Source organism: Neofelis nebulosa, chromosome 5, assembly GCF_028018385.1.
Source record: "Neofelis nebulosa isolate mNeoNeb1 chromosome 5, mNeoNeb1.pri, whole genome shotgun sequence".
Classification (NCBI taxonomy): domain Eukaryota; kingdom Metazoa; phylum Chordata; class Mammalia; order Carnivora; family Felidae; genus Neofelis; species Neofelis nebulosa.
Window position 1 is genome coordinate 27,793,481 of NC_080786.1, and position 25,325 is coordinate 27,818,805.

The 25,325-nt window shown below is 40.3% G+C and overlaps 1 protein-coding gene across 2 annotated transcripts in view; it reads right to left on the reverse strand.

The window, feature by feature from the left end:
* Positions 1–25,325, reverse strand: part of CPNE4 (copine 4) — a 507,119-nt gene that overhangs the window by 41,688 nt on the left and 440,106 nt on the right. For both annotated transcript variants that reach the window (XM_058729893.1, XM_058729894.1), the window contains exon 8: positions 4,035–4,133. In XM_058729893.1, coding sequence (XP_058585876.1) covers positions 4,035–4,133 — 99 coding nt within the window. The remainder of the gene's footprint in view (positions 1–4,034; positions 4,134–25,325) is intronic.

Genomic DNA, 25,325 nt, shown 5'->3' on the forward strand with positions numbered 1-25,325 from the left:
TTATATTAAGAATTATAATGATAGGGGCGCCTGGGTGGCTCAGTTGGTTAAGGGTCCGACTTTGGCTCAGGTCATGATCTTGCAGTATGTGGGTTTGAGCCCCACATCGGACTCCCTGCTGACAGCTCAGAGCCTGGAACCTGTTTCAGATTCTGTATCTCCCTCTCTATCTGCCTCTCCCCTGTTCTCTCTCTCTCTCTTTTACTCTCAAATAAACATTAAAAAATTAAAAAAAAAAGAATTGTAATGATAATCCATGGAAAGTGCACTCATTTCTCAGGCTAAGGCAGACCAGTAGTGGAGGATGGGTTGGTGCAGCCAGACAAGGGCTCCAAGGAAGCTGAGTCAGAGCCCGCAGGCACTTGGGGCTTTCATGCCTGTTGGGTGGGAAGGGGATGCTGATGAACCAGGTGTAAGTAGTTTGCATCTGTCTTGGGATAAAGTTTTCAAGTAACTATGGGGTATGTGCCTTACATCTACAATCCCACTTAACTCTCCCTACAACCCACTTTTGTAGACTAAAGATGAGGCTCAGGTCATACAGGTGGCAACTGGTAGAGCTGGGATTGGTACCTGTCAGTCCTGCTCCAAAGCCTGGCCTATTAATGCAGGCTTCCACGGGGAGGATCTTGGAGGGACTCTCCTATTTGTTCTTCTTGCAAGTCTCCCTTTTGGCCACCTCAGACTAAGGCTGTTCATGAAGGCCACCCAAGAATTCATCCAAGTTAATCAAGAATTTACCCTGCACCTGCAGAACCATGACTCATAGGAAGGAGCTTAAAAGAGGATGATGTCTCCTCTTTTTGTCTCTGTTTTTACTTACTGAGGTTCCTCAGGGTTCAACCCTCCTCTATGTGTCTCCCTATCCTCCATTCTCTTAACATCAACCACTTCTGTTTACTGACGGCTCCAAAATACATACATCTCCAGGTAGGCCTCTCCCCTGAGTGCCAGTTTCCCGAACCCCATTCTTGAACTTTCCACACAACTGGACCTCCCTGAAACAAGACTTCCTTACTCAGGAAATGGTACCCACATTTACCCATCTATCCCCCTCATATCCAAACCCTCAACATGTCTTAGCCCCTGTCTCCAAAATCCATCTTAAATCACTCTACTTCTCTCCATCTCCATTACCACTTTGTTAGCCTAAGTCATTATTACCTCTTGTCTTGCCTTCTGACAGATCTGCTTCACTGTCTTCTCTCTACAATGGATTATGTACACAGTAGCCAGAATAATCTTTTAAAAAAGTTAAAACCCGTCATGTCATTCTCTAGCTTGGACTCCTTTGCACCACTGTCCAGTAGAACTTTCTGCAATGATGGAAATATTCTATATTTGCACCAACCAACATTGAAGCCACTAGCCATAGGAAGTGATGGGGTACTTGGAGTGTGGCTAATGTAACTCAGGAATTGAAATTGAAACTCAAATTTTTAATTAATTAAAAGTGAGGCTAAAATACATGTAGCTCATGGCTCCTGTCCTGGAGAGCACAAAGCTGTCTCTTTTTCAGTTAGAGGAAAATTGAAACTCTTTTCTTTGAGATATTAGAATGTGCTTTTCCTGGCCCTTGCTTCTGTCTTTGACCACATCCCGTGCATGCTCTCTGCTCCAGATACACTAGTCTCTTTCCACATCTTTAATCACACCAAGATCTTTCCTCATTCAGGACTAATGTAAGATTCCCTTGGCCTTTATGCTTTTCTCTTGCTTGTTACATGGTTGGCTTTTTTCATCTTTAAGGGACCTCAGCTTAAATGCTGCCATTTCAGATTATCTTTCCAATACCATACCTTTATACTGAATTGGTTCAGTTTTTTACAGCATTTGTCACAAGCTGTAATAACATTTTTATTTTTTGTTTGATTCATGTCTATATTGTACTCTGATGCACAGTCATGACACACCTAGAGCTTGCGCTTAGTAGGTGTTCCTTATAAATATTAGTAGAATTAGTAAATAAGAGAACATTTCCCACAGTGTAAATGCACCCAAATGGGGCTGAGTGATGGGGCCAAATAAAATCTTTCTGGTGATACAGAAAAGTGCCATATCATATGATCCATTTCCTCAGTGGGACTTGAGGATTCATTTCTGTTTGTTTGAAAGCATCAGACTTTGGTGTTTTTCAATGATAATATATGCTATAATTTTACTTTTAACACCCTCTTAGGAGCCTAAAGACGACATGTTTCTCACATTTATTGATTTGGCTATTTCTACTTGTAGAGGAGAATAAGGTACAACTTTATTAAAATTTTTAGAACTCTAGTAGGTGGTATTGATAACTCATTGATTTATTAGCACAGTGGGGCCTGGTTCAACAGAGCAACAACTTCTCTGGCTATCTTCCTTGTTATCCTGGGTGTGACGCACTTATAATTTAGTGTGATTTTGACTATGGCCCTGAAACTCTGCGTGCCTGCTCGTGGGGAAGATCTCTGCGTGTTTCACAAGTTGCTTGCAATACTGGATATTTAATAGAGCATATACACCAGGTTTTGTGGGAGTTATGAAAAAAGTTGCCCTTGATTTTCTGGACCAAATGTAAGTACTCAACAAACGGTCCGATTTAGATTAAGCTTCCATTCTCAAGCATGTTAGTTTATTCCCATCCAGTCTAGGTATATCTTGACCTTATATCTGAAAGAAGAGACTGGAAAAATGAGTTGTGACATTTCTGTAATCAGCACCTCTGACCAGGCCGGGTATAGGATCTTATCTCTAGGGAAAAGACCTTTCTCAAAGCCACTGAATGGTCAGCTGTCACTCTTTTCTGCTCCATGGGGACAGTGGGTCCCAGAGTAAGAATGTCAGGTATTTTGGTTTGAGTGCCCCAGAGGCAAGGATTTAAGTGTAAATGGTTCACTTGGGAGGTAATACCAGAAAGTACCAATCGAGGAGTAGGGAATTGAGATGCGGAGGCTGCCAAAAAGGTGTGCGGGTCAGTTACCACTGTGGCCACCAGGGCCTATTCCCGCTGGGGAACCCTGGGAAGCTGCATAGAACACGCACTCCGCTGCATAGAACACACACTCCGAGTTCTGCCACCTGTGGGGCAAGACAGCTGGGTATTTATACTCCCTTTTCCCCCATGAATTATTTGTTGAGGGTCACTCCCTAGAAGGAGCTACACCTCCCCTCATACCTCAGCCTCCTGTGGGCCTGGGATGAATGGGCCGCAGTCACCAGACAAAGCCCTCAGGCAAAGAGATACAGGTTTTGTAGCTGGAAATTGGGCAGGTGAACACTGAACAGGTGAGAACAGCAGTTCCATGGTTAGGGTCCAGATGACAGCAACTGACTGATCAATTTGTTGATATGTGAATGCATGTGTGTCTGAGAGAAATGCAGAGGAAGTTTAGCTTTGTGTCTGGTGCAATGAAATTCCTATGTGCCTCTATGGCATATGGCAGTGTTTGGGTATGTGTCTTGGTATCCAGTGTGTGAGAGTGAAATGGAGAAGCCAAATGAAAATCTAGTGTCCATAATGAAAATTTGGAAGAATCTAATAACTTTTCCAAAGCACTAATGTGCACTGAATGCCACCAAGTCATGGAAAGAATAGTACTACTAGAAGCAGATATTTTGGAAGTACTAGCTGCATGCCAGGCACTCTGTTAAGTGAATACCATGGATTATCTCGTTTAATCTTCACAAAATTCTATTAGGTAGGTACAATTACCACCCTCATTTTTTAAGTGAGACAACTGAGGCACAGAGAAAACTGAGTCACTTGTCGCAGGCTATACAGCTAAGGGAAATGAGAAACATTCTCATCTGACCCCTCGGTTTTATTGATGGAGAAACTGTACCACACAGAGGCAGTGTCTTGTCCAAGGTCACACTGGTTGCTTTGGGTGGGGCTAGTACTAGACTCTAGGTACTCAAATACCCCCATGCTCCCTACTTGTCACAGTTAATCAAGTATTGAGGTCTCCCCTCCTGCTGTTCCATGTATAGAGGGTGCTAAGGATGCATCATGAAAGAAGTGTGTGGGGAAATAGCATGCGTGGTTTACCACCTACCTGTTTCCCTTCCATTGCTCCTCTCATCTCTTTGAATGTCGAGGTGAATTCTCCAATGAAGTCATGTTTGCCATTGGAGTCCCAGTCCCATACTATGCACTGCAAGAGAAAGGAAGTATCTTTTAAAAAAAATTAAGAATGCATCCACAGTAGCTGAAGGCAGTGTGAACTTTATGAGGAAGAACTGATGAGAGATGCCAAAAGCCCAGCACTCTTAGATTGTGGCATTTGGGATGTAGTATCCCTTTGGTTTCTATAGTCTTTTTTTTTTAAATTTTTTAATTTTTAATTCCAGTGTGTAGTTAACATACAGTGTTATATTAGTTTCAGGTGTACAATATAGTGATTTCAACAATGCTATACATCATTCAGTGCTCATCGTGATAAGTGTGCTCTTAATCCCCTTCACCTATTTCACCCATCCCCCCACCCAGCTCCCCAGCAATGATCAGTTTGTTCTCTATCGTTAAGAGTCTCTTTCTTGCTTTGTCTCTCTCGTTTCCCCCTCTGTTCATTTGTTTTGTTTCTTAAATTCCACATATGGGTGAAATCATATGCACTTTTCTTTCCTGCCTTCTTTCACTTAGCATTATGCTCTGTAGATCCATCTATGCTGTTGCAAATGGCAAGATTTCACTCCCAGTGGTTTCTAGAGTCTTTACTTAGTCTTGCCACCACAATCTCAAAGCAGCCCTGTGATTCATCAGTGACTAATAATTTGCCCATTTTTTAGATAAGACTAACAGGACCAAAAGGATATGAGTGACTCACTGAAGGACTATCTAGTGAATGGAAATCTGGGATGGGAAGGCAGATGTCCTAACTCCAATTCCAGTGTTCTCCCTCATAGCAGAGAGCCTCCCTGGTCTAGAGCTGGAAACTGATGCCTGACTCCATGTCTGTAGCTTCTACGATGGCAGTTTAGGTTTAATGATTTGAATGGGACAATACTAATCACATTTTCTTTTTCTATTTTTTTTCTGAAGGCAAAAGCATGATGCTAATAATGCTGCATAAGAAGGCAAACAAGTGAAATCTTTTAACTGTACCCATATGAAAAATGGGTGGAAAACAGTGACAGGTAAGTCACACTGGTAAATGTCAGGCATCCATCACAATGAGACACTCACTTCTACAAGAAGGCTCTTTCAAGCAATATTGAGGTTAAATTCTGGGCCCCCAAGCAACACTCTGTAGAGTGACTCAGATTAAATCAATAGCCCTCCCTCTGTTTGGTTACACATACATAGGTAAAGAAGGAATTCTCCATTTTTTCCAGGGTGCAGGTTGTGGAATAAGGTCTCAGTCTCAAGCGCTGTAGATGTCACTTCCATATATTAAGCTAGTGATTTGCACCAAGGAAGTCCCAGACCTCGAATAAGATGAAGGCAGCAAAAGGGATCTTTTACTCCAAAGTTTCCCCTGGAATAATGGGGTTCTAAGAGGCAACCTGTTCTTTCCTCAGGATGCAGACCTCTCTGGCCAGTCCTGCCTGAAAAACCTGACTTAACTCCTTTCTCTGATCTGTGGGATGCCTCAGACCTAAAATGAATTGGGTCCAAAAAGAAATATAATCCCCCCGCCCATTGATTCCTGCTCATTTATTTTCTGTCATGGTGAATTGTGCCAACACTCAACCAGTTGCTACAAAGAGAAAACTGAGTGTCATTCCTGATACCTCGCCTAGTCCTGGCTCCCACACCAACTCCTGTGCATTCCGTCCCCTATGGCTGGACTCCAGCACTGGCTGGTCTCCTTGCCCTCTCTCTTATGCTCCCCATCCCCAACCCCCCAATGCTAATCCACCAATCAGGCTAATTTCCTGCTTAAAATAAAAAAAATGCATATAAGCTAACAGGTCTTCTAAGGACTTTCATGATCTGACTTCCTGGACATCCCCAAATTCACCCTTTACAATCCATGCATACAACATTTCAAATTTTCTTTAATATGAAGTTGGTTGGAATAAAAAGCATTTGCTACAAATTTTTTTGAGGCATCTTAAAGAAAAACTAATTTCTCAACTTTTGCTTTCTCTTTTAATGTGGAGGCTATGGTAGATAATTCTTTCACTTGTAAAACATATTAAGAAGTCCTCATTATGAAGGAGATTGTATTAGAATAAATCAAAATGGTAGAGGTTAAGACAAAGGGAGCTCAACTGCTCTGCTGAATAAAGTAATGTCAAGTTGAATTTTCCCTTTGTAACTAGAGACATAGACATGGGGCCCAGCGGTGTGGGTTGAGAAGAAATTAGGCAAGGATTCATCAGAGAGCTGAAGATGGGCCTGACATTGGGGTTGGGGAAAGTAGGAGACAGGTAAGGAACTTTGGAAACTGTGAGGTCTAATTTTCAAAGGTCAAGTCATTTGACCCTGTCTACTTCCTCTTCTACTAGTCAGGTGCCCTCTCTACTTCCTCTTCCCTGTTATCCTTAAGACTCTAGTAAATCTGCCACCCATTATAGCATTTTCTGGTGGTGACTTGGAGAATAAAGGAGAGGGGCTGTGTCCATGTTTTGGGACAAGCAGACCAGACTGCAGTGTGATATGGCCCACAGGGATTGAGAACTTGGGGGAGAAGGGCTGTGGAGGGAGAGTCAGACAGATAACTCCAAGGAATGGAACCCCACAGAAACACTGGGGAGGTTATCAACTTCTGGAGTACATGGAGTTAGAACTCAAGATATCCTATTTCGGTTTTGAAAGAAACTTCAATCCCAGGAAGTTGGAGAATAACAATTAAAATTCAGTTGAAACCATTACTCAAGTTACACTAACTTTTCGGTCATTGCATGTTTACTCAATTGGTAGATGCTAAAAGTAAACTACTAATAGTATCTGTTATCTTAACCTTAGTCTCTAAGTGAGGGAAATGTGCAGCAGAGTCCCCAGATGATCCAGGATGGACATTTGTGTCTACATGAAAGGATTCACTGTTGTTTTCAGCCACTGAGATCATTACAGCATAACCTAGTCTGAGAACCATTTAAAGCGCTGTCATAGGAAAAGGTATTTCAATTTACTTTGACTCCAAAAGCGGGGAAGAAGTGGTGAGGAAGTTACAAGGAAGTAACAAAGAATTATACCTGTCCAGAAATAGTCATCTGTGTAAGAGTGAGTGTTTTATTACTGGAAATGTTCAAGAAGAAACTATTCCCCAAAAACGTGGTAGAGAAAGCCAAGTGGAGAATGTTATAGAGGACTGGGTGGGATGTTCTTTTGAGTTTTCTTCTCCCTTAGAGATGCTAAGATTGTTTGGAGCTGTATAGGTTGCAAAATAACCTATGTCAATGAAAGGCTTAGCTCTTTCTGATGGAAATGATAAGCAATGCAATGTTTGTTAGGAGTGATGAGAACTCCCTTTTTAATTCAAAGTAGGATGAAGTTCTACCTCATTTATTCTAATGGCCAGGGGAACCAATCAATGAGTCAGTCATTTGGAAAAATCCGTTCAGACTGTGTATTATAAATATCACGTTGTTGAACACAGTCAGTTGATCTGCAGTTGCTTACAACCAGGTGCTCTTCTCCCTGTTTGCCCCTCCGTACTGTCCCTCCCTCCTTAGACGTTTATGACATGGTCCGGGACACAGAAAGAAAGAAGGGCAGTTCTTGGGACCCTGTCTTTATTTTTTTATTTTATTATTTTTTTTTTTAATTTTTTTTTTCAACATTTTTTATTTATTTTTGGGACAGAGAGAGACAGAGCATGAACGGGGGAGGGGCAGAGAGAGAGGGAGACACAGAATCGGAAACAGGCTCCAGGCTCCGAGCCATCAGCCCAGAGCCTGACGCGGGGCTCGAACTCACGGACCGCGAGATCGTGACCTGGCTGAAGTCGGACGCTTAACCGACTGCGCCACCCAGGCGCCCCGGGACCCTGTCTTTAAAGCTCATAACATTGCCTGGTCATAAATACAACCATGGGACACCTGAGTCTGACACTCAGATATTCTTCTACCTCTGGGGAGGAGCAGATAAAAAGACAAAGGGGGCAGAAGCACATGAGCGAGAAGAAATGGAAGCAGCCTTTATAACACTCTTCTGCCTTGACGAAAGAGGTAGGAGTCCCTCCTTCCTGCCTCCCTAGTCACAGTATAATACAGAAAAAGCAAGAGAGGATGTACGTAGAATTTCAGTCTGCCACATAATCTTACGCAAAAACCACATGTCACTCTTTTTTTTGCCCTCCCTTAGATTTCCTGTCATACTTTAGTTAGTTACCGTCCCCTCCCACCTGCCAACCACAGCATTCAGGATGTTTGTAATGTGCTATATGTCAGGGGCAGAAAGGGAGTGACCACTGAAGCCCCATGGACTGGAGGCTGAGTCAGGCTTGACGGAACTCTAATCCTGGCCTCCCTGGGGCAGGCCCTGTCACTGACATGGGCCCTGCTTCTTCGATTGGCTAGCATGTCTCATTATGGCAGACACAGAATTCTGTTTTGACCTTTTTCAGAAGGGACCCTAAAGGAAGGAAGACTGAAGCAGAAAAACAAAAACACTTTTTCCGTCTCTCCCTGCCATGCAGCTGGCTTGTGACAGCTCCGAGGAGGCTGACAGAGGAACACATCTTGGTGCAAAGTAAACAGATCAACTGCCCTGCAGAAAAACCGAGACAGAGGCAGGATTCTTGGTGTGAATCAATAAGGAAGCCTTGACAGATATGTGAGAGATCAGCAGCTGGAGACTCTATGAGCCAGAAGTCTTCTCAAGTCCCTGCATCTCTCAGTGGAATTTAGCATGCAATCTTACAATGTCTGAGTACCACAGACAGTCCAATCAACTCCTTCATTTTACAGAGGAGGAAATGATGGCCGAGAAGTGAAGTGGCTTCTGTGCATTTACCCAGTGCAGGGCTGGGACTAAAATCCAGGTGTTCCATGTCCCTCATTTCACAGCTACCACATAAATGGAAAATTATAATAATTGCAACATATATAGTGCTTACTGTGTACCAGGCACTATTCTGAGCACTCAGTTTATATAAATTAATTTTATATATGAAAACATACATATCAACTCATTTAATCCCCAGAACAATTTATTGTTATGCTCATATTACAGATGAGGAAACTGAGACACAGAGAAGGAAAGTAAATTTCCCAAGACTACTCAGCTAACACTAGATAATCTCCGAACTAAAAGAAGTTCATAGCATGTCTTAGCTGATCATGTTTTATGAACTCATGCCACTTGGTTTATGGTCTTTAATCCTTCACGATAACATTGAAATGACAATATTATTTTTACCATTCACAGGTAATGGCCATTCACAGGCTTAGAGAGGTTAAGTGACTTGACTGGACACCTAGAAAGTGACAAAGATGGATTTGAATCCAGGCGCCTGATGCACAGGTGATATATTTTCTGTTATACCATACTGCCTCTTAATGGAAGCGGAAATTCAGAATTTAGGTCTTGTTAGTTTGCTCTGTGTAAACAACTCCATTCTGTGATTGCAACTATAAATTATTAGGATTCTCCAAAGCTCAATAAACACACCAAGCAACAGAGAGAACCTGTTCACTGTTCCCACGCAAGGAGCTGCATCGATAGCAGCGTGCACATTGTCTCTGGGGTCCTTAGCTTGGTCTGTGAAATGCATGGATAGGTGCGTCTTGAGGGTCTGTACTACTCCACCCGGTTCTTATTGGACATTTGCATTGAGCCCATTAGAAGAAAGATATGTCATCTTATTTTTGATTAGCCTTTTGTGATGGTCAGTTTTATGTGTCAACTTGGTGAGGCTACAGTCCCCGGTGACTTAATCAAACATTAATCTAGGTGTTGTAGTGAAATATTGTATAGACACAGTTAATCAGTTCATAGTTGACTTTAAAATAAAGGAGACTTTGTGGATTCCATATGAATTTCAGGATCGTTCTTCTATTTCTAAAACAAAAACAAAAACAAAAACACACCATTGGGATTTTGATGGAGACAACATTGAATCTATAGACCGCTTAGAGTAGTATGGATATTTTGAATGGTATTAAGTCTTCTAGTACATGAACACAGAATGTCTTTCCATTTATTTGTGTCTCCTTTAATTTCATCGATGTTTTGTCATTTCCAATGTGCAACTTTTAGCCTCTTTGATTAAGTTTATTCCTAAGTGTTTTATTATTTTTGATGTTATTGTAAATAAGACTGTTTTATTTATTTATTTATTTATTTTTTAATGTTTATTTTTGAGAGACAGAGACAGAGCATGAGTGGGGTAGGGGCAAAGAGAGAAGGAGACACAGAATTGGAAGCAGGCTCCAGGCTTTGAGCTGTCAGCACAGAGCCTGATGTAGGGCCCGAACCCACAAGCTGTGAGATCATGACCTGAGCTGAAGTCGGACGTCCAACCAACTGAGCCATCCAGGTGCCCCAATAAGACTGTTTTCTTAATTTCCTTTTTGGATTGTTCATTGTTAGTATGTAGAAACACAACTGACTTTTGTATATTAATTTTGTATCCTGCAAGTTTACTGAATTTGTGTATTAATTCTAGTAGTTCTTTTTGGTGGAGTTTATAGGGTTTTCTACATATGGGAATCATGTCATCTGCAAACAGATAATTTTACAACTTCTTTTCCTATTTATATTTCTTTTGTTTTTTTTTTTTCTTTCCTAATTGTTCTGGAAAGGATTTCGAGTATTGTGCTGAGTAGAAAGGGGGAATCCTTATCTTGTTCCTGATCTTACAGGAAAAGCTTTCAATTTTCACCATTGAGTATGTTGTTAACCATGACCTTTATTACTTTGGAGGTACATTCCTTTATACCTAGTTTGTTGAGCATTTTATCATGAAATGGTGTTGAATTTTATCAATGCAGAAGAGCCAAAGCAATCTTAAGAAAAAAGAACAAAGCTGGATGCACTATAATTCTAACTCCAAAATATATCACAAAGCTACAGTGATTAAAGCAGCATGGCACTGGCATAAAGACAAACCTGTAGGCTAATGAGACAGAACAGAAAGCCCAGAAATAAATGCACACATATATGGTCAACTAATTTTTAACAAGATATCATGAATACACAGTGAAGGATAGTCTCTTTAACAAGTGATGTTGGGGGGGGCGCCTGGGTGGCTCACTCGGTTAAGCGTCCAACTTTGGCTCAGGTCATGATCTCACAGTCTGTGAGTTCGAGCCCCGCATCGGGCTCTGTGCTGACAGCTCAGAGCCTGGAGCCTGTTTCAGATTCTGTGTCTCCCTCTCTCTGTGCCCCTCCCCTGCTCATGCTCTGTCTCTCTCTGTCTCAAAAATAAATAAAAACATGAAAAAAAATTTTTTTTAAATAAAAGAAAAACAAGTGATGTTGGGAAAACTAGATATTCAAATTCAGGAAGAAAGAAAGAAAGAGAGAGAGAGAGAAAGGGAAGAGAAAGGAAGGAAGGGAAAGGAAAGGAAAGGAAAAGGAAAGGAAAGGAAAGGAATTTGATTACAACCTTTCTATGCATAAAAATCAAGTCAAAATGGACTAAAGATTTAAACATAAGACCTGAAACTATTAAAATTAAAGAAGAAAACATGGTGGAAAGCTTCGTGACATTGGTCTTGGATATGACATCAAAAGCATAGGCAACAAAACCAATGTCAAACTAAAAAGCTTCTACCCAGGAAAGGAATCAACAAAATCAAAGGCATCTTCTGAAATGGGAGAAATATTTTCAAACTATATATCTGATAAGGGGTTAATTTCCAAAGAATATAAGTATCTCCTACAACTCAATAGCAAAAAAACTCCAAATAGCCCAATTAAAAAATGGACAAAGGACTTGAATAGACATTCCTCCAAAGAAGATATACAACTGGCCAATAGGTATATGAAATGATGCTCAGCAACATTAATTATCAGGGAAATGCAAATCAAAACTGTAATGAGATATCACCTCACATCTGTTAGGATGGCCATTACTTAGGGAAAAAAAACACAACAAAAGATAACAATTGTTGGCAAGGATGTGGAAAAATTGGTACCCTTATACACTGTTGGTGGGAATGTTAAATGGTGTAATAGCTATGGAAAACAATATAAAGGTTTCTCAAACAATTAAAAATATAAGTACCATATGATCTAGCAATTCCACATCTGGGTATATATCCAAAAGAATTGAAGTTAGTGTTTTGAAGATATCTGCACTTCCAAGTTCACTGCAGCACTATTCACAATAGCTAAGATATGGAAACAACCCAAGTATCCACAGACAGATGAATGAGAAAGAGAATGGGGTATATATACACAATGGAATATTATTCAGCCTTAAAAAAGAAGGAAATCTTGACATTTCTGACAACATGGATGGATAATGTACTAAGTAATATAAGCTAGTCACAGAAGGATAAATACAGCTTGATTCCACTTTTATGAGGTATATATAAGAATGGAACTCATGAAACAGAGACTACAATAGTAATTGCCAAGGGCTGAGGGGGTTGGGAGGGATAGAGAAGGTGTTGTTCCATGGTTATAAGGTTTCTTATGCTAGATGAATACGTTCTAGAGATCTGCTGTAAAACATAGTCCCTATAGTTAACAATATTGTATTATGCACTTCAAAGACTTGTTGAAAGGCTAGCTCTCATGTTAAGTGAGGATACAGGACAATTTGGGAGGTGTTGGATATGTCTATCATTTTGATTGTGGTGATTGTATCATAGGTGTTTGCATATGTCCAGATTCATCAAATTGCATGCATGAAATATGTGCAGGTCTCTGTATATCAGTTATATCTCAATAAAGCTGTTAAAAACAAAGTAAAGGAGACTTTCCTTGATAATCCAGGTGGGCCTGATACAATCAGTTGAAAGGTCTTAAGAGCAGAACCGAGGCTTTGTTGAGGAAGAAGAAATTCTGCCTTGGACTGTCACTTCAGCTTATGTCTAGGAGTGCCAGTCTGCCCTTCCCAAGGCCTTGCTCTAGGGATTTCAGATTTGTTTAGTCACGTCAACAATCATGTGAGTCAATTTCTTCCAATACATCTCTTAAACTATATCCCCCACCAGTTCCGTTCTTCTGGTTAAGCCTGATCGACACACCTTTCTTCATCTCCTCCCTTGCATTCATATATTCAAACTTAGGAGTGAGTTTTCAGTGACACTTGGTATTCCCATACTGAGATGCTAACATTTATTGAACACGTACTTGGTCCCTGGAATTTGGATTTTTTTTACATTTTTTAAATGTTTGTTTATTTTTGAGAGAGACAGAACACAAGTGGGGGAGGGGCAGAGGGAGACACAGAATCTGAAGCAGGCTCCAGGCTCTGAGCTGTCATCACAGAGCCTGACGTGGGGCTCGAACTCATGAACTGTGAGATCACGACCTGAGTCCCAGTTGGATGCTTAACCGACTGAGCCATGCAGGCACCTGGTCCCTGGCATTGTTCTAAGCATTTGACATGGTCAAACTCATTTAATCCTCAAGGTAACCTTACCAATAGAGAGCTTTTATAATTGTCTCTACTTTATAGATGAGGAAATTGAGAAACACAGAGGTTAGTTATCTACTGCTAGTACAGAATATTTGGTGTTCAGAGTATGGCTGACTTTGACATCAGAGTTCTCAGGGACAGAATCTGATCCAGTTCCTGGTAGGAAGGGTGGGCTGTCCAAACCAGGAACATAAAACTATATAACTGCCACTGATCACTGCAGAATTCTTGTAGATGAAGGGAATCTGATCTTCTCTTGACTTTTCACATTTCAATTTTTGTTAATATTGTATACTTGTCATTTGTCTGGATGAAGCAGAATTCACTGTCCAATTTCTCTTGGTTCCTTAGTCACACCATCCCCTTAAGCTTCTATTGCAGTCTGTTTATATCTGCTTTAATATCTCCAACTATGTGGTCACCACTGGTCTATATCCACAACTTGAAGGAAACCTTGGAGCACTCATATTTTTATCAGGATATAGCACAGTTCTTGGGCACAAGTAAGAACTCAGATAAATATTTGATACTGAATGAAAAAGGTCTCTCTCCCTGAGTGAAGTTGATGGCAGTTCTCCAAGTGTTCGGTCCTGTCTACATTGCAAAGGGAAGGGAAGGTATTGCAATCATCTTGTTAATTTTCATTAAAGGACATAATTGAACTGGATAATAAGCTTTGGTGGTTGTGGACATGGGTGTAGGAATGTAGGAAAAGGGATTATGGACACAATTTAACAATTGTAGTCATAGGTGCTAGGCACTGGGAAGCAGAAGAGCGAAGTTCTAGTCTGAGCTCTGTAGGCAGTGCTGTGAGATCCCAGGAAAGCTTCTCAATCTCTCTGTGTTTCCTTCTCTATAAAATGGGTGTCTGGGGATTGAAAATTGGAACAAATGTTCTGTGAGGTCCCTTCCAGATCCAGAATTCCCTAGTTATATGGCATTACATCTTTATTCCTTTTTCAACCTTTTGCTTCAAAGTCTGAGACTATCATATTAAAGTAATACAATTCTCTTTAGAATTTTTTTAATGTTTATTTTATTATTTTTGAGAGAGAGACAGAGTGTGAGTGGGGGAGGAGTAGAGAGAGAGGGGAACACAGAATCTGAAGCAGGCTCCAGGCTCTGAGCTGTCAGCACAGAGACTGATGCAGGACTCAAACCCATGAATTGCGAGATCATGACCTGAACTGCAGTTGGACACTTAAACACTGAGCCACCCAGGCGCTCCTAAAGTAATACAGTTCTTAATTAACTATCAATGCCTGATTAATGTGATAATACTCTCTTTGTTCTCTTTTATTAGGTATGTTTATACGCCTTGGAAAGCTAAAAGCCAATCGTTTATGGTCTCATGATGATCCTCACAAAACCCCCACCCTGAGAAAAGGGTCCATTTTTACAGATGATGATCATAAAATGCAATAAGGCAACTGAAGGTGGCCTATTTCCAAGTGCAGAGGTAGCAAGAGGTGAATAAAGCTGTGAACCTGGTTTCATTTCTCTATACCCAGGGCTCTTGTCATTATACCATTATACCATTACACTATTATAGCTTGACAATATACTTCTGCAGGTGCCTTTCCAATGGTAAGCTTTTTTCCCCTTTTTCTTTTCTTTTCTTTTCTTTTCTTTTCTTTTCTTTTCTTTTCTTTTCTTTTCTTTTCTTTTCTTTTCTCTTCTTTGCTTTCTTTTTTTTTTTTTTTAATAATCAGCTAACTCATGATATCTGACCTCTCTCAGGGAAGAATACACTTATATACATTTTTAATGTTCTCTTTGATAATAAGAACTCTTTAAAATTGCTTGGAATGACTAATCCAGGTGGGGTCTTACTAGGTTCATTTAAAGATGTAATTTTAAATTGAGACCATCAAAATTAAATGCTAACAATGTAGGAATCAAACTGTGTTCTCATATCACTCAGTCTAGACCAGTTTTTTAACTGTAGCTTTTGGGAAATCAGGCAATATTCCAGCATTTTAAGGAGGATTTAGGCAAATATATACAATCATATTTCAGGACATGAATGATTAGGGATTTGTGAGAAATTCATCCATTCTTTAGTATTTGGGATCACTTCTTTTTTGTAAAAATGCCATGACAACCCTTAACACAGTATTTGTTTAGTAGTTTACAGCACCATAAATATCTGTAAGAAGAATATCAAATATATATAATTTTTTATTTGATGGTTGTGACTTGGGCACAGGCAGACCTTGGCATGGGTGTCCATGGGAAGAGGATCTAAACCCCTTTGGTTATCATCTAATCACTTCATTGTGATTGCTCACTGGCGATCGCCATCTGACATTAACCCAGCTGTTAGCATGGTAATTAAAAGTAGTTCCTCCATTGTGACATGAATACTCTGACTTGGACTTCTGAGTTTGGCAGGGCAGGGTTCCATAAGAAGCAAAGACAGAGCTTCATAGTAGAGTAGAGACTGAAGCTGGATCCAGTAATATGGTAACATACAGGATGTAGATGGAGGGAAGAATTTCTCAAATAAACATTGTGTAGTTACAGCTCTAGAAGTGGCAGTCAAGGCTGAAGCCTCGAGCATGTCCATCTCTGGGAGCTATCTTCACTGGAATTGTGGGCAGGACTAATGGAAGTTTGTCTGTATGACACCCTGAGTGTCTTCTGTGGGACTCCATCTAAGGTGAGGAGACAGTAGGCTGACAAGATGGGTCCAGAAACAAAGAATAGGATTTTACAGGAGTGGGGCAAGGCTGAGTAGAGTCTGGTAACAATCGCTCAGGTTTTTCCATAGGCCTTGCCCCTGTGTCTGAGTTCCAGGGAGGGGGCTTTCAGTAAAAAGGCAGCCCGAAAGAACAGTTTTCACGAAATAGCAGGGTCTTATAGCAGAGAGAAAATGGTGCTGGAATCTTTAGGATCCACGGAATATGACCCCTCTTGTCTTGGGGTTAATGTTTCTGACACAATTAAAGTGGAGAAGCGCCCTCAGCTTGTTTCAGGTGTAGCAGAAGCAGGAGACAATGCACAAAAGGAGGGTGGATGGCATGGTCCAGGTCGTGAGGTAGCTGAAATGACTTGTGGATGAGCATGTGCAAGAACTTGCCTGAAGTTTTCAAATAAATAATTGAAGGGTGAACTTTAAAGGGGAGGGAGAGAGGTCAGAGGTCTTACTTTAGCTGATAAACAAGACCTAGTAAAATGTAGTTCTCTCACCAGTCTTTGTTTTAAAATCTATGCTAAATATTGGGGGTGCCAGCATGTTTTAATTCCAGTGTGGGCCCTGTAAATGTGTCTGTACACAGTCATCCACCATCTGTTTTTCCTGACTGGTCTGCCCTCATCACTGATCCCCACCTCAAGAGGAAACACAGAGCATCTGGGACACGAAGTCTAGATGCAGTGGAGGAGTGCTCTGTGTTGCTTTTCAGTACTGTATGTCCAGAATGATTGGGCTTCCTCTAATCCTGAAACTCAGACCAGATGCTTAGTGGGAGAAGCATCCCAAAGCACAAGTTCCCCTTGTAGACTCAGGTCAGTGCCATTTGACTCAATCTGTTTTTTTGGTTTTAGACTTTTTTGCTGTTAACTGCTTTTTCTTCCAAATCTGCTCCTAATTTACACTTTGCATTCACTACATTTCTAGTTGTCAGGTCAAATTTCCTTTTCCAAATTAGAGATTTGGTTATGGAAGTAGTTACCTCCAGAGGAGGAAATACCTTGATGCTGAGCGTAAAATGCTAGTGGTTTGATAAGAGTAGAAATGGCAGCGCTCTTGGGAGTCATTCATAATTTGATTCAAATGTCTTCCCTTTCACTGGACAACTGTGTAATCATTACCAAGTTCCTTTGTCTTTTTATACCCAGTTTATTTATCTCTAAGGTAGGGATGATAATTCCTCTCTACCACTAGGTTGTTGCAAGAATTTATTAGACACACATATATTATTTATCACCTCCCATGGAATAGAAATTGTGCTGGCAATGGGTATAAAGAGACAAAAGACATTATTTCCTGCCCTCAAGATGCTGACAATTTAGTGCAGGAGATGCACTTGTAGGTAGATAATAATCACACAGAGTGGAAATCGCAAAACTGGAGGGTTGCACCAAGGGTTGTCTAGGAGTGTTCACTGTGGAGAGTCAGGGAAGGCTTCTAAGGACAAATAAGAAAATAACACTTGCTGAATGGCATATGCAAGTATAAGAGCTCTTTATATTATTTATACAGAAGGATAAATGGCTAAAAGAAGATCCTTTTCTGAGCATAAAGGACAGATAGAGCAGGAGAGCACCCTGGGTACCTGCGGGACAACTGGAGGATGCAGAGCTACTCTCTCCTTCCTCTTGTTTACCGTTGAGCCTGTACAGAACTGGAATGTAATCTGTCCAATTGAGTCTCTTGTCTCCCCGCAGGTTACATGCTCCAGAGACAGTGCAAGCATCTCAGAGCACTTTCCTGCAGGAACTTGTGCTATGCCATGATGAATGCTCCAGGATATGATGGTGAAGATGTTGTGGTAATAAAAGGACAGATCTGGGAAGGTACAGACATGGGCCCTTGGAGTGGCCTTTGGTGTTAACCAGCTTTGAGACATTAAGCAGGTCATTCCACCTCCCTGGGCCTGAGTCCTATTCTGCAAAATGACTGGCTTGCATTAAAGGAATAGTGATAAGAAAATTTTATGCCTGTGAATTTAATATGCCAAGGGAGAGCTTGTTAAATTTCAGATTCCCAGGTCCTCCCTTCAGAGATTCTGATTCAGTTTTCTGGGGAGGTTCCCAAGAGTCTGTCTTCAAAGCAAGCAACTTGCCATTTTATATGCATGCGGTCTCTGGACACATTGAGAAACAATAGCAAATCCAGTAGTCTGTGACAATGGTGGCAATAATTACATTTATATTATGGTTCACACGATCTTCTTCAATCCAGTAAGAACCTGACCACAGACAGAAAACAACATTCAAGGGCAATCCTGGCTTCTTAATGATCATGCAATGCAGCACTACTCTAAGCAGGCAGGCAACATCCTCAAATGTTACGCTTATGAGAGTTGGACTAAGAGATACCCAGGAGGGAGGGGTAATGTGCATGTTGGCTTTATCTTGCAGTCCACACATCTCTTCTTTCCTGGAATGCAGCCAATCCCTGAGAGATTTCACAACGAAGTATGTCACTCTTGGAAGCTTTCTTTGGAGATTTATGGCTTTGGGAGGCTTGGTTAGTTCAGATAAGCTTCAGGGGCTCCCAAATGCTTGTCCAAACCTCTTTAACTTCACACCTCGCTACTCTTTAGGAAGATTGAAGCTCCCATGGTGGTGTGGGCAGAGTGAAGAGGCAGGATTTTAGAGTGACTTATGCCTCAAGCTTTCAACAAGAGCTCTATCTTCATGATCATAGTCACTCTGAATTGGTCAACCTGTACCACTCTTTTGTACCAAATTTACAGGTGTAAGATCTATCTGAGAAGCTGATATTCAATCAGGGGCTGATGGGTGTTGGACTCAGGAAGCTTCTTTATGTAAATTGCAAATATGAACACCATCTCTACTTAATGCACAGATATTCAATAATATAAGTCAGTCCAGTAGGCTGTTGAGGTATGACGCATACTATCCTTAACATATAATTAAGTATGGTTCTCCTTGAGGAGCTCTGAAATTATAAGGGCCTCTTCCCCACTCTTTCTGGTCCCTGGTCTCTCGGTCTTTTTTCTATCTCTTTACTTCTCTGCATATTTCCTGAAATAATTGCAGGTGAAGCTGATGTAATTGATAGTAGGAGATTGAAAAAGTGACTATGGACTTTATTTTTCCTATTTTATAATTTTTTTCCATTCATTATCACACCTTTACTGAGTATCTACACTGTCAGGGGCTAGGTGCAATACATAGAGCAACAAATGGTAAAGATAGATGAATTAATTTTTACTCACATTAAGCTTATAGTCCAGTCATAAAAACATTTATCACACATAGAAAAAAATTGTAAAATTTCTGGGTACATAATTAAAGACTCAGTAAGTGTTGGTTGGACAAATGAATGAGAGAATGAAATAAACATGTGAATGGCATCATTCACACAAGGATCTTGGGGCACTTTTCACAAAGGGTAAGTAATAATTCCCTCCTAATGTTTTAGAGGGTATGTAGGAACTGATTTAGAATTTAGATTAGGAATATAACTTACTTCATTTAGAATTTAGATTAGATATATAACTTACAACTTCACAGCTTTATAACCTCAAAGCTGTAAGACAGAAAGTCCGTTCCAGGGCTCAAGAGTCTGAGACACCATATCCACAATATGTGCTGTGAAAAGAAATCGAAGTCTATCTACATCTCATGTTGGAGAGATACTGAGGAAAGAGGCCCTTTGGGGGGGAAATCTCAACATTCTCAGTAAAGATTGTCTTTCACTGAGTCACAGAAACAAATGTTCTGCACATCTCTCAGTGGGAGGAGCACTGGACAGAGGCAGGAGATGAGGGCTCTTGGTCTCGGAACAGTCATTACCTTTTTAAGCAGGATACTTTATTTCTCAGGGGCTCAAGGCTATCATCTGGAGAAAGAAAGGATTAGACTCAATGGTCCTTAAGTTCCTGTCCTACTCTTAAAATGATTGAAAAATTAAGTGATTTCCTTCTCCTTTACCTAGTGTCATTCCCACCCGTCAGTGGGATCATACTTGATCAACCCTGGGAAGAATGATTGTATCATGCTTCCTGTGTCGTTGCATCTATTCTAGACAGTAACAACTCACTGAAAGTTAGAAGGCAAATTCTAAAATCTTCCATTTGATTTTTATTAGTTACATCTAACTCCAAGAGGCATTGATATCTCTCCTAGAAATATCAAACTAAACTTAAATTTTTTAAAAATATTTATTTATTTTTGAGACAGAAAGAGACCGAGTGTGAGCGGGGGAGGGGTAGAGAGAGAGGGAGACACAGAATGTGAAGTACTCCAGGCTCTGAGCTGTCATCACAAAGCCCAATACGAGGCTCGAAATCACAATCCATGAGATCATGACCTGAGCTGAAGTTGGATGCTTAACCGACTGAGCCACCCAGGCGCCCCTCAAACTAAACTTTTAAAACTACAAAATCCTTATTTGACTTTGGGGTATCTCCATATTAGATTCCCTAACTTTTTTGAAAAAGGTGAATTCTGGTTGAGTGATGAGCCCTGGGTAAATGTCCTTTGACTGAATAGGGGCAAGATGTTCAATGTAGGCTTTAAGTTCTGGATGCCAGAGGTCACAAAGCCTCAATTTTCCTTGTAAACTACCCTGAATAGGTGATGCCTAATAAATGCATGTTTTTAGTCCACTCAATTTTTCTTTCTTTCTTTCTTTCTTTCTTTCTTTCTTTCTTTCTTTCTTTCTTTCTTTCTTTCTTTCTTTCTTTCTTTCTTTCTTTCTTTCTTTCTTTCTTTCTTTCTTTCTTTCCATAATTTATTTTTTATAATTTACACCCAAGTTAGTCAGCACATGGTGCAGCAATGATTTCAGGAGTAGATTCCTTAATGCCCTTTACCCATTTAGCCCATCCCCCCTCCCACAACTCCTCCAGCAACCCTCTGTTTATCCTCCATATTTAAGAGTCTCATATTTTATCTCCCTCCCTGTTTTTATGTTATTTTTGCTTCCCTTCCCTTATGTTCATCTGTTTTGTATCTTAAAGCCCTCATAGGAGTGAAGTCATATGATATTTGTCTTTCTCTGACTGACTCATTTCACTTAGCATAATACCCTCCAGTTCCATTCACGTAGTTGCAAATGGCAAGATTTCATTCTTTTTGATTGCCAAGTAATACTCCATTGTATATACATACCACATCTTCTTTATCCTTTCATCCCTCGATGGACATTTGGGCTCTTTCCATACTTTGGCTATTGTGGATAGTGCTGCTATAAACATGGGGGTGCATGTGTCCCTTCGAAACAGCACACCTGTATCCCTTGGATAAATACCTAGTAGTGCAATTGCTGGATCATAGGGTAGTTCTATTTTTAGTTTTTTGAGAAACCTCCATACTGTCTTCCAGAGTGGCTGCACCAGCTTGCATTGCCACCAACAGTGCAAAAGAGATCCTCTTTCTCTGCATCCTCGCCAACATCTGTTGTTGCCTGAGTTGTTAATGTTACCAATTCTGACAGGTGTAAGGTGGTATCTCATGGTGGCTTTGATTTGTATTTCCCTGATGATGAGTGATGTTGAGCATTTACTCATGTGTCAGTTGGCCATCTGGATGTCTTCTTTGGAGAAGTGTCTATTCATGTCTTTTGCCCATTTCTTCACTGGATTCTTTGTGTTTTGGGTGTTGAGTTTGATAAGTTCTCTATAGATTTTTGGATACTAACCCTTTGTCGGATATGTTATTTGCAAACATTTTCTCCCATTCTGTCGGTTGCCTTTTAGTTTGCTGATTGTTTCCTTCACTATACAGAAGCTTTTTATTTTGATAAGGTCCCAGTAGTTCATTTTTGCTTTTGTTTCCCTTGACTCTGGAGACATGTTGAGTAAGAAGTTGTTGTGGCCAAGATCAAAGAGGTTTTTGCCAGCCTTCTCCTTGAGCATTTTGATGGCTTCCTGTCTTACATTTAGGTCTTTCATCCATTTAGAGTTTATTTTTGTATATGGTGTAAGAAAGTGGTCCAGGTTCATTCTTCTGCATGTCGCTGTCCAGTTTTCCCAGCACCATTTGCTGAAGAGACTGTCTTTATTCTATTGGATATTCTTTCCTGCTTTGCCAAACATTAGTTGGCCATACGTTTGTGGGTCCATTTCTGGGTTCTCCATTCTGTTCCATTGATCTGAGTGTCTGTTTTTGTGCCAGTTATTTTTTATTCTCAAGTTACCTAACATACAGTATAGTCTTCACTTCAGGAGTAGAACCCAGTGATTCATCTCTTACATATGACACCCAGTGCTCATCCCAAAGAGTGTCTTCCTTAATGCCTGTCACCCATTTAACTCACCCCGCCCACACACCCCTACTCTCCTCAACCCTCAGTTTGTTCTCTCAACATTTGAGTTATTTTTGTTTGCCAAGTACTGATTGGCTAAGTTCTCTGAGCACATATCATTTAATCCTCACAACAAACCTATGAGGTAGGTACTGATAAAAACATTTTGAAAGAAACTGAAGCCCAGTGACATTAGATAACTTTTCAGAGGTTACTCAGTTAGAAAGTGGTAAAGTTGGGATTTGAACCTTGGTTTCTTGGGGAAGAGTCTGTACTTTTCCATATACTGCATACCATACTGCCTATTTATTCATCAGTGAATGAATATCGACTGAGTTATCTACTATGTTTTATGTGCAGATACTCTGGGCACTGATTACATGAGACAGGGTGCTATTTCACTGTTTTTATGAAGTTAATCCACCCCAGAATTTACCAAGCTACAGAATTCCTTGCTTAGATTAGTCCTCCACAGGCAATGTAGGGAGATCACTGTGGCTGCCTCGTGGAGAAAGAATAAGAGGGGAGAAATAGAAGTCCAATGAAGGCCTAAAATAAACCTGTGAAATTGGAAAGATTGTGTAGAAAGTAGGGAAATGGCAACTATAGGTCTCAATCTCTAAGTAGATGGGGTTGAGGGAGAAGAAAGGGAGGAATTAAAAAATGAGAATTGCTCCCAAGCTTCTGGCTTGGCGATTTTGGTGTACCACTCACCTATATGGGAATCACAGAAAGAACAGGTTTGAGGGCCAAGAGATAGTTTATTATTTGATCATGCTGAATCCCACATTTTTGACCTCTGATTTTGACATCATGATTCTCTGGACCTGTGGTGAGTAATCACTGTTTCTTCCAGCAAAATGCCTGTGTCTCTGTTTCTAAATGAGCCATGCTGCTCGTGGTTTATTGATTGCTATAATTTGATGCCTAGAGACAACCTCCTGCTGTATCCCTGAGGAGGAAAATGTGCTTGAGGACCGGAAAAGAACAGATGACTCCATTTGTATGGCTTAGTGGTTCTGGAACCCACAAGTTGGCAATGTAGGACTCACTGACAGCCAGGAGGAAGTCTTGGCACAGCCAGGGAAACTGATTATTGTGTATTCCCAACATAATCTCATTTACTTGCTTCTTTTGTTTAATTATTGTCTATGAAACCATCATAGGTGTTCAGGACTTGGAAGTTTTAAAACAAGGGAAGAAAACAGATCCTAAAAGCATGGAGAAGTGAGCCACTCCTAATCAGTCACATGAAATGATCAACAGAAAATAGTTTTGCCACTGACATGTGCAAACCAATTCTGGGTATTTAAATTGGATTTACCATCTATCTGTAAGATAATATGAAACAAACTCAGGAATTCCAGTCAGATTCACAAAAAATTGTTCTGGATCCTCTTGCATCATCATTACCATCGATTGTCCTTGCTCTGTTCTAGTGTTTATAATGTTTCTTTGACTTGCTTGGGTGTCTAGCTTATCCTTTGAATACAAACTTTGATGCTCGGGACTCTTTAGGGCCTAGCTAATCCTTGGGATCCTCTCACTCATGACTCTTTTGGGCAACCATCACATCTGACTCAGGCCTGGATCTTATGCACCCAGGAATTAGCTTCTGATTGGAGTCTTGTATAGATTTACTCCATTCTTTTTTTTTTTTTTTAATTTTCATCTTTGTGTGTATGTGTGTGAAAATGTCTGTCACTTAGATTTTCTATATAGACTTGGCCATTCATGGTCAATCTGTGCCTCACTAAGTTATGATGCTTACTTATACAGTGTGAGACAAAGAGTTTGGAATTCCCTAGATAAAAGGAGAAAACCAAAAGTTTGGACAATGTTGTTAGCCTAAAATTGGTACTGGTGAAGCTCTATCTGTCAAAGGGAATAATTTCTCCTCTTCTAAACAATAATTATTATAGACAGACTTTTGAGTAGAACATTTTCCTGAGAGATAGGACTTGGTTCTATGAGTCAGACAGGAAGACATTCTATTCTTTTCATCTGGATGGAGTCAGACACACGTTTGTAAGATGGACAAGCAGAGATCTGAGATTTTGACAGTGGTAAGCAGGGCCATTGACCTATCTTATCACGCTTATTACCCAAGTAATTGAACCTTTCTTCTCATTCCATTTCTATCACTGGACAGACCTATAGCTGTATTTGTCTCTGGGGAGATGAAATAGAACTTTTTTTACCTGGAAGTGTAAACCCATCCATTCACTGATGGGAATGGCCTCCCAATAACAGCTTCATCAATAACTGCTTTGGGAGGCCAGAAAAAGTAGTGGAAACTAATTAGAAGTTCTTTGCGCTAACCTAACAGTCATTATATATTCAATGATGGTTTTTGATAAATAGACCCAACTTTCCAACTAAATTCCAATATGCACATTAAGGTTATCATTTGAAAGAACAGAAATAAAAATTTATTAATCGATATAGTAGTGAAGCATTTTAACATTTTGTTTTACAGAGCACCAGTTGCATAGGAGGTTAATAGGTATTTGTGAAAAATAAAAAAGGACTGGTCCTCAAATAAGTTTGGGTCACTGAATAAGTCTGGATAACAGAAGTTAAATGTCCTCCTTCCATCAGGGAATTGGCACATGGTGTTTCCTCTAGCCAAAATGTTTTTCTCTCCAACTTTTTCTAGATGACTGTTTAAATTTCAGGTGTCAGCTTAAATATCCCTTCCTCAAATATTCAAACTAGATCTAACTTATTTTAAACTTTCTTCTGTCCCTGTACTTTTTCTTCACTGCACATATGGGATTATGTGTTTTTATAATTACCTGATTAATTTCTATTCTCCCCATCAGCTGTCAATTAGATCCAGGGGTAGCAAACACTCCTGTTTCATTCACCATTTTATTCCTAACAGTGAACAAAGAACTTTGCATACTTGA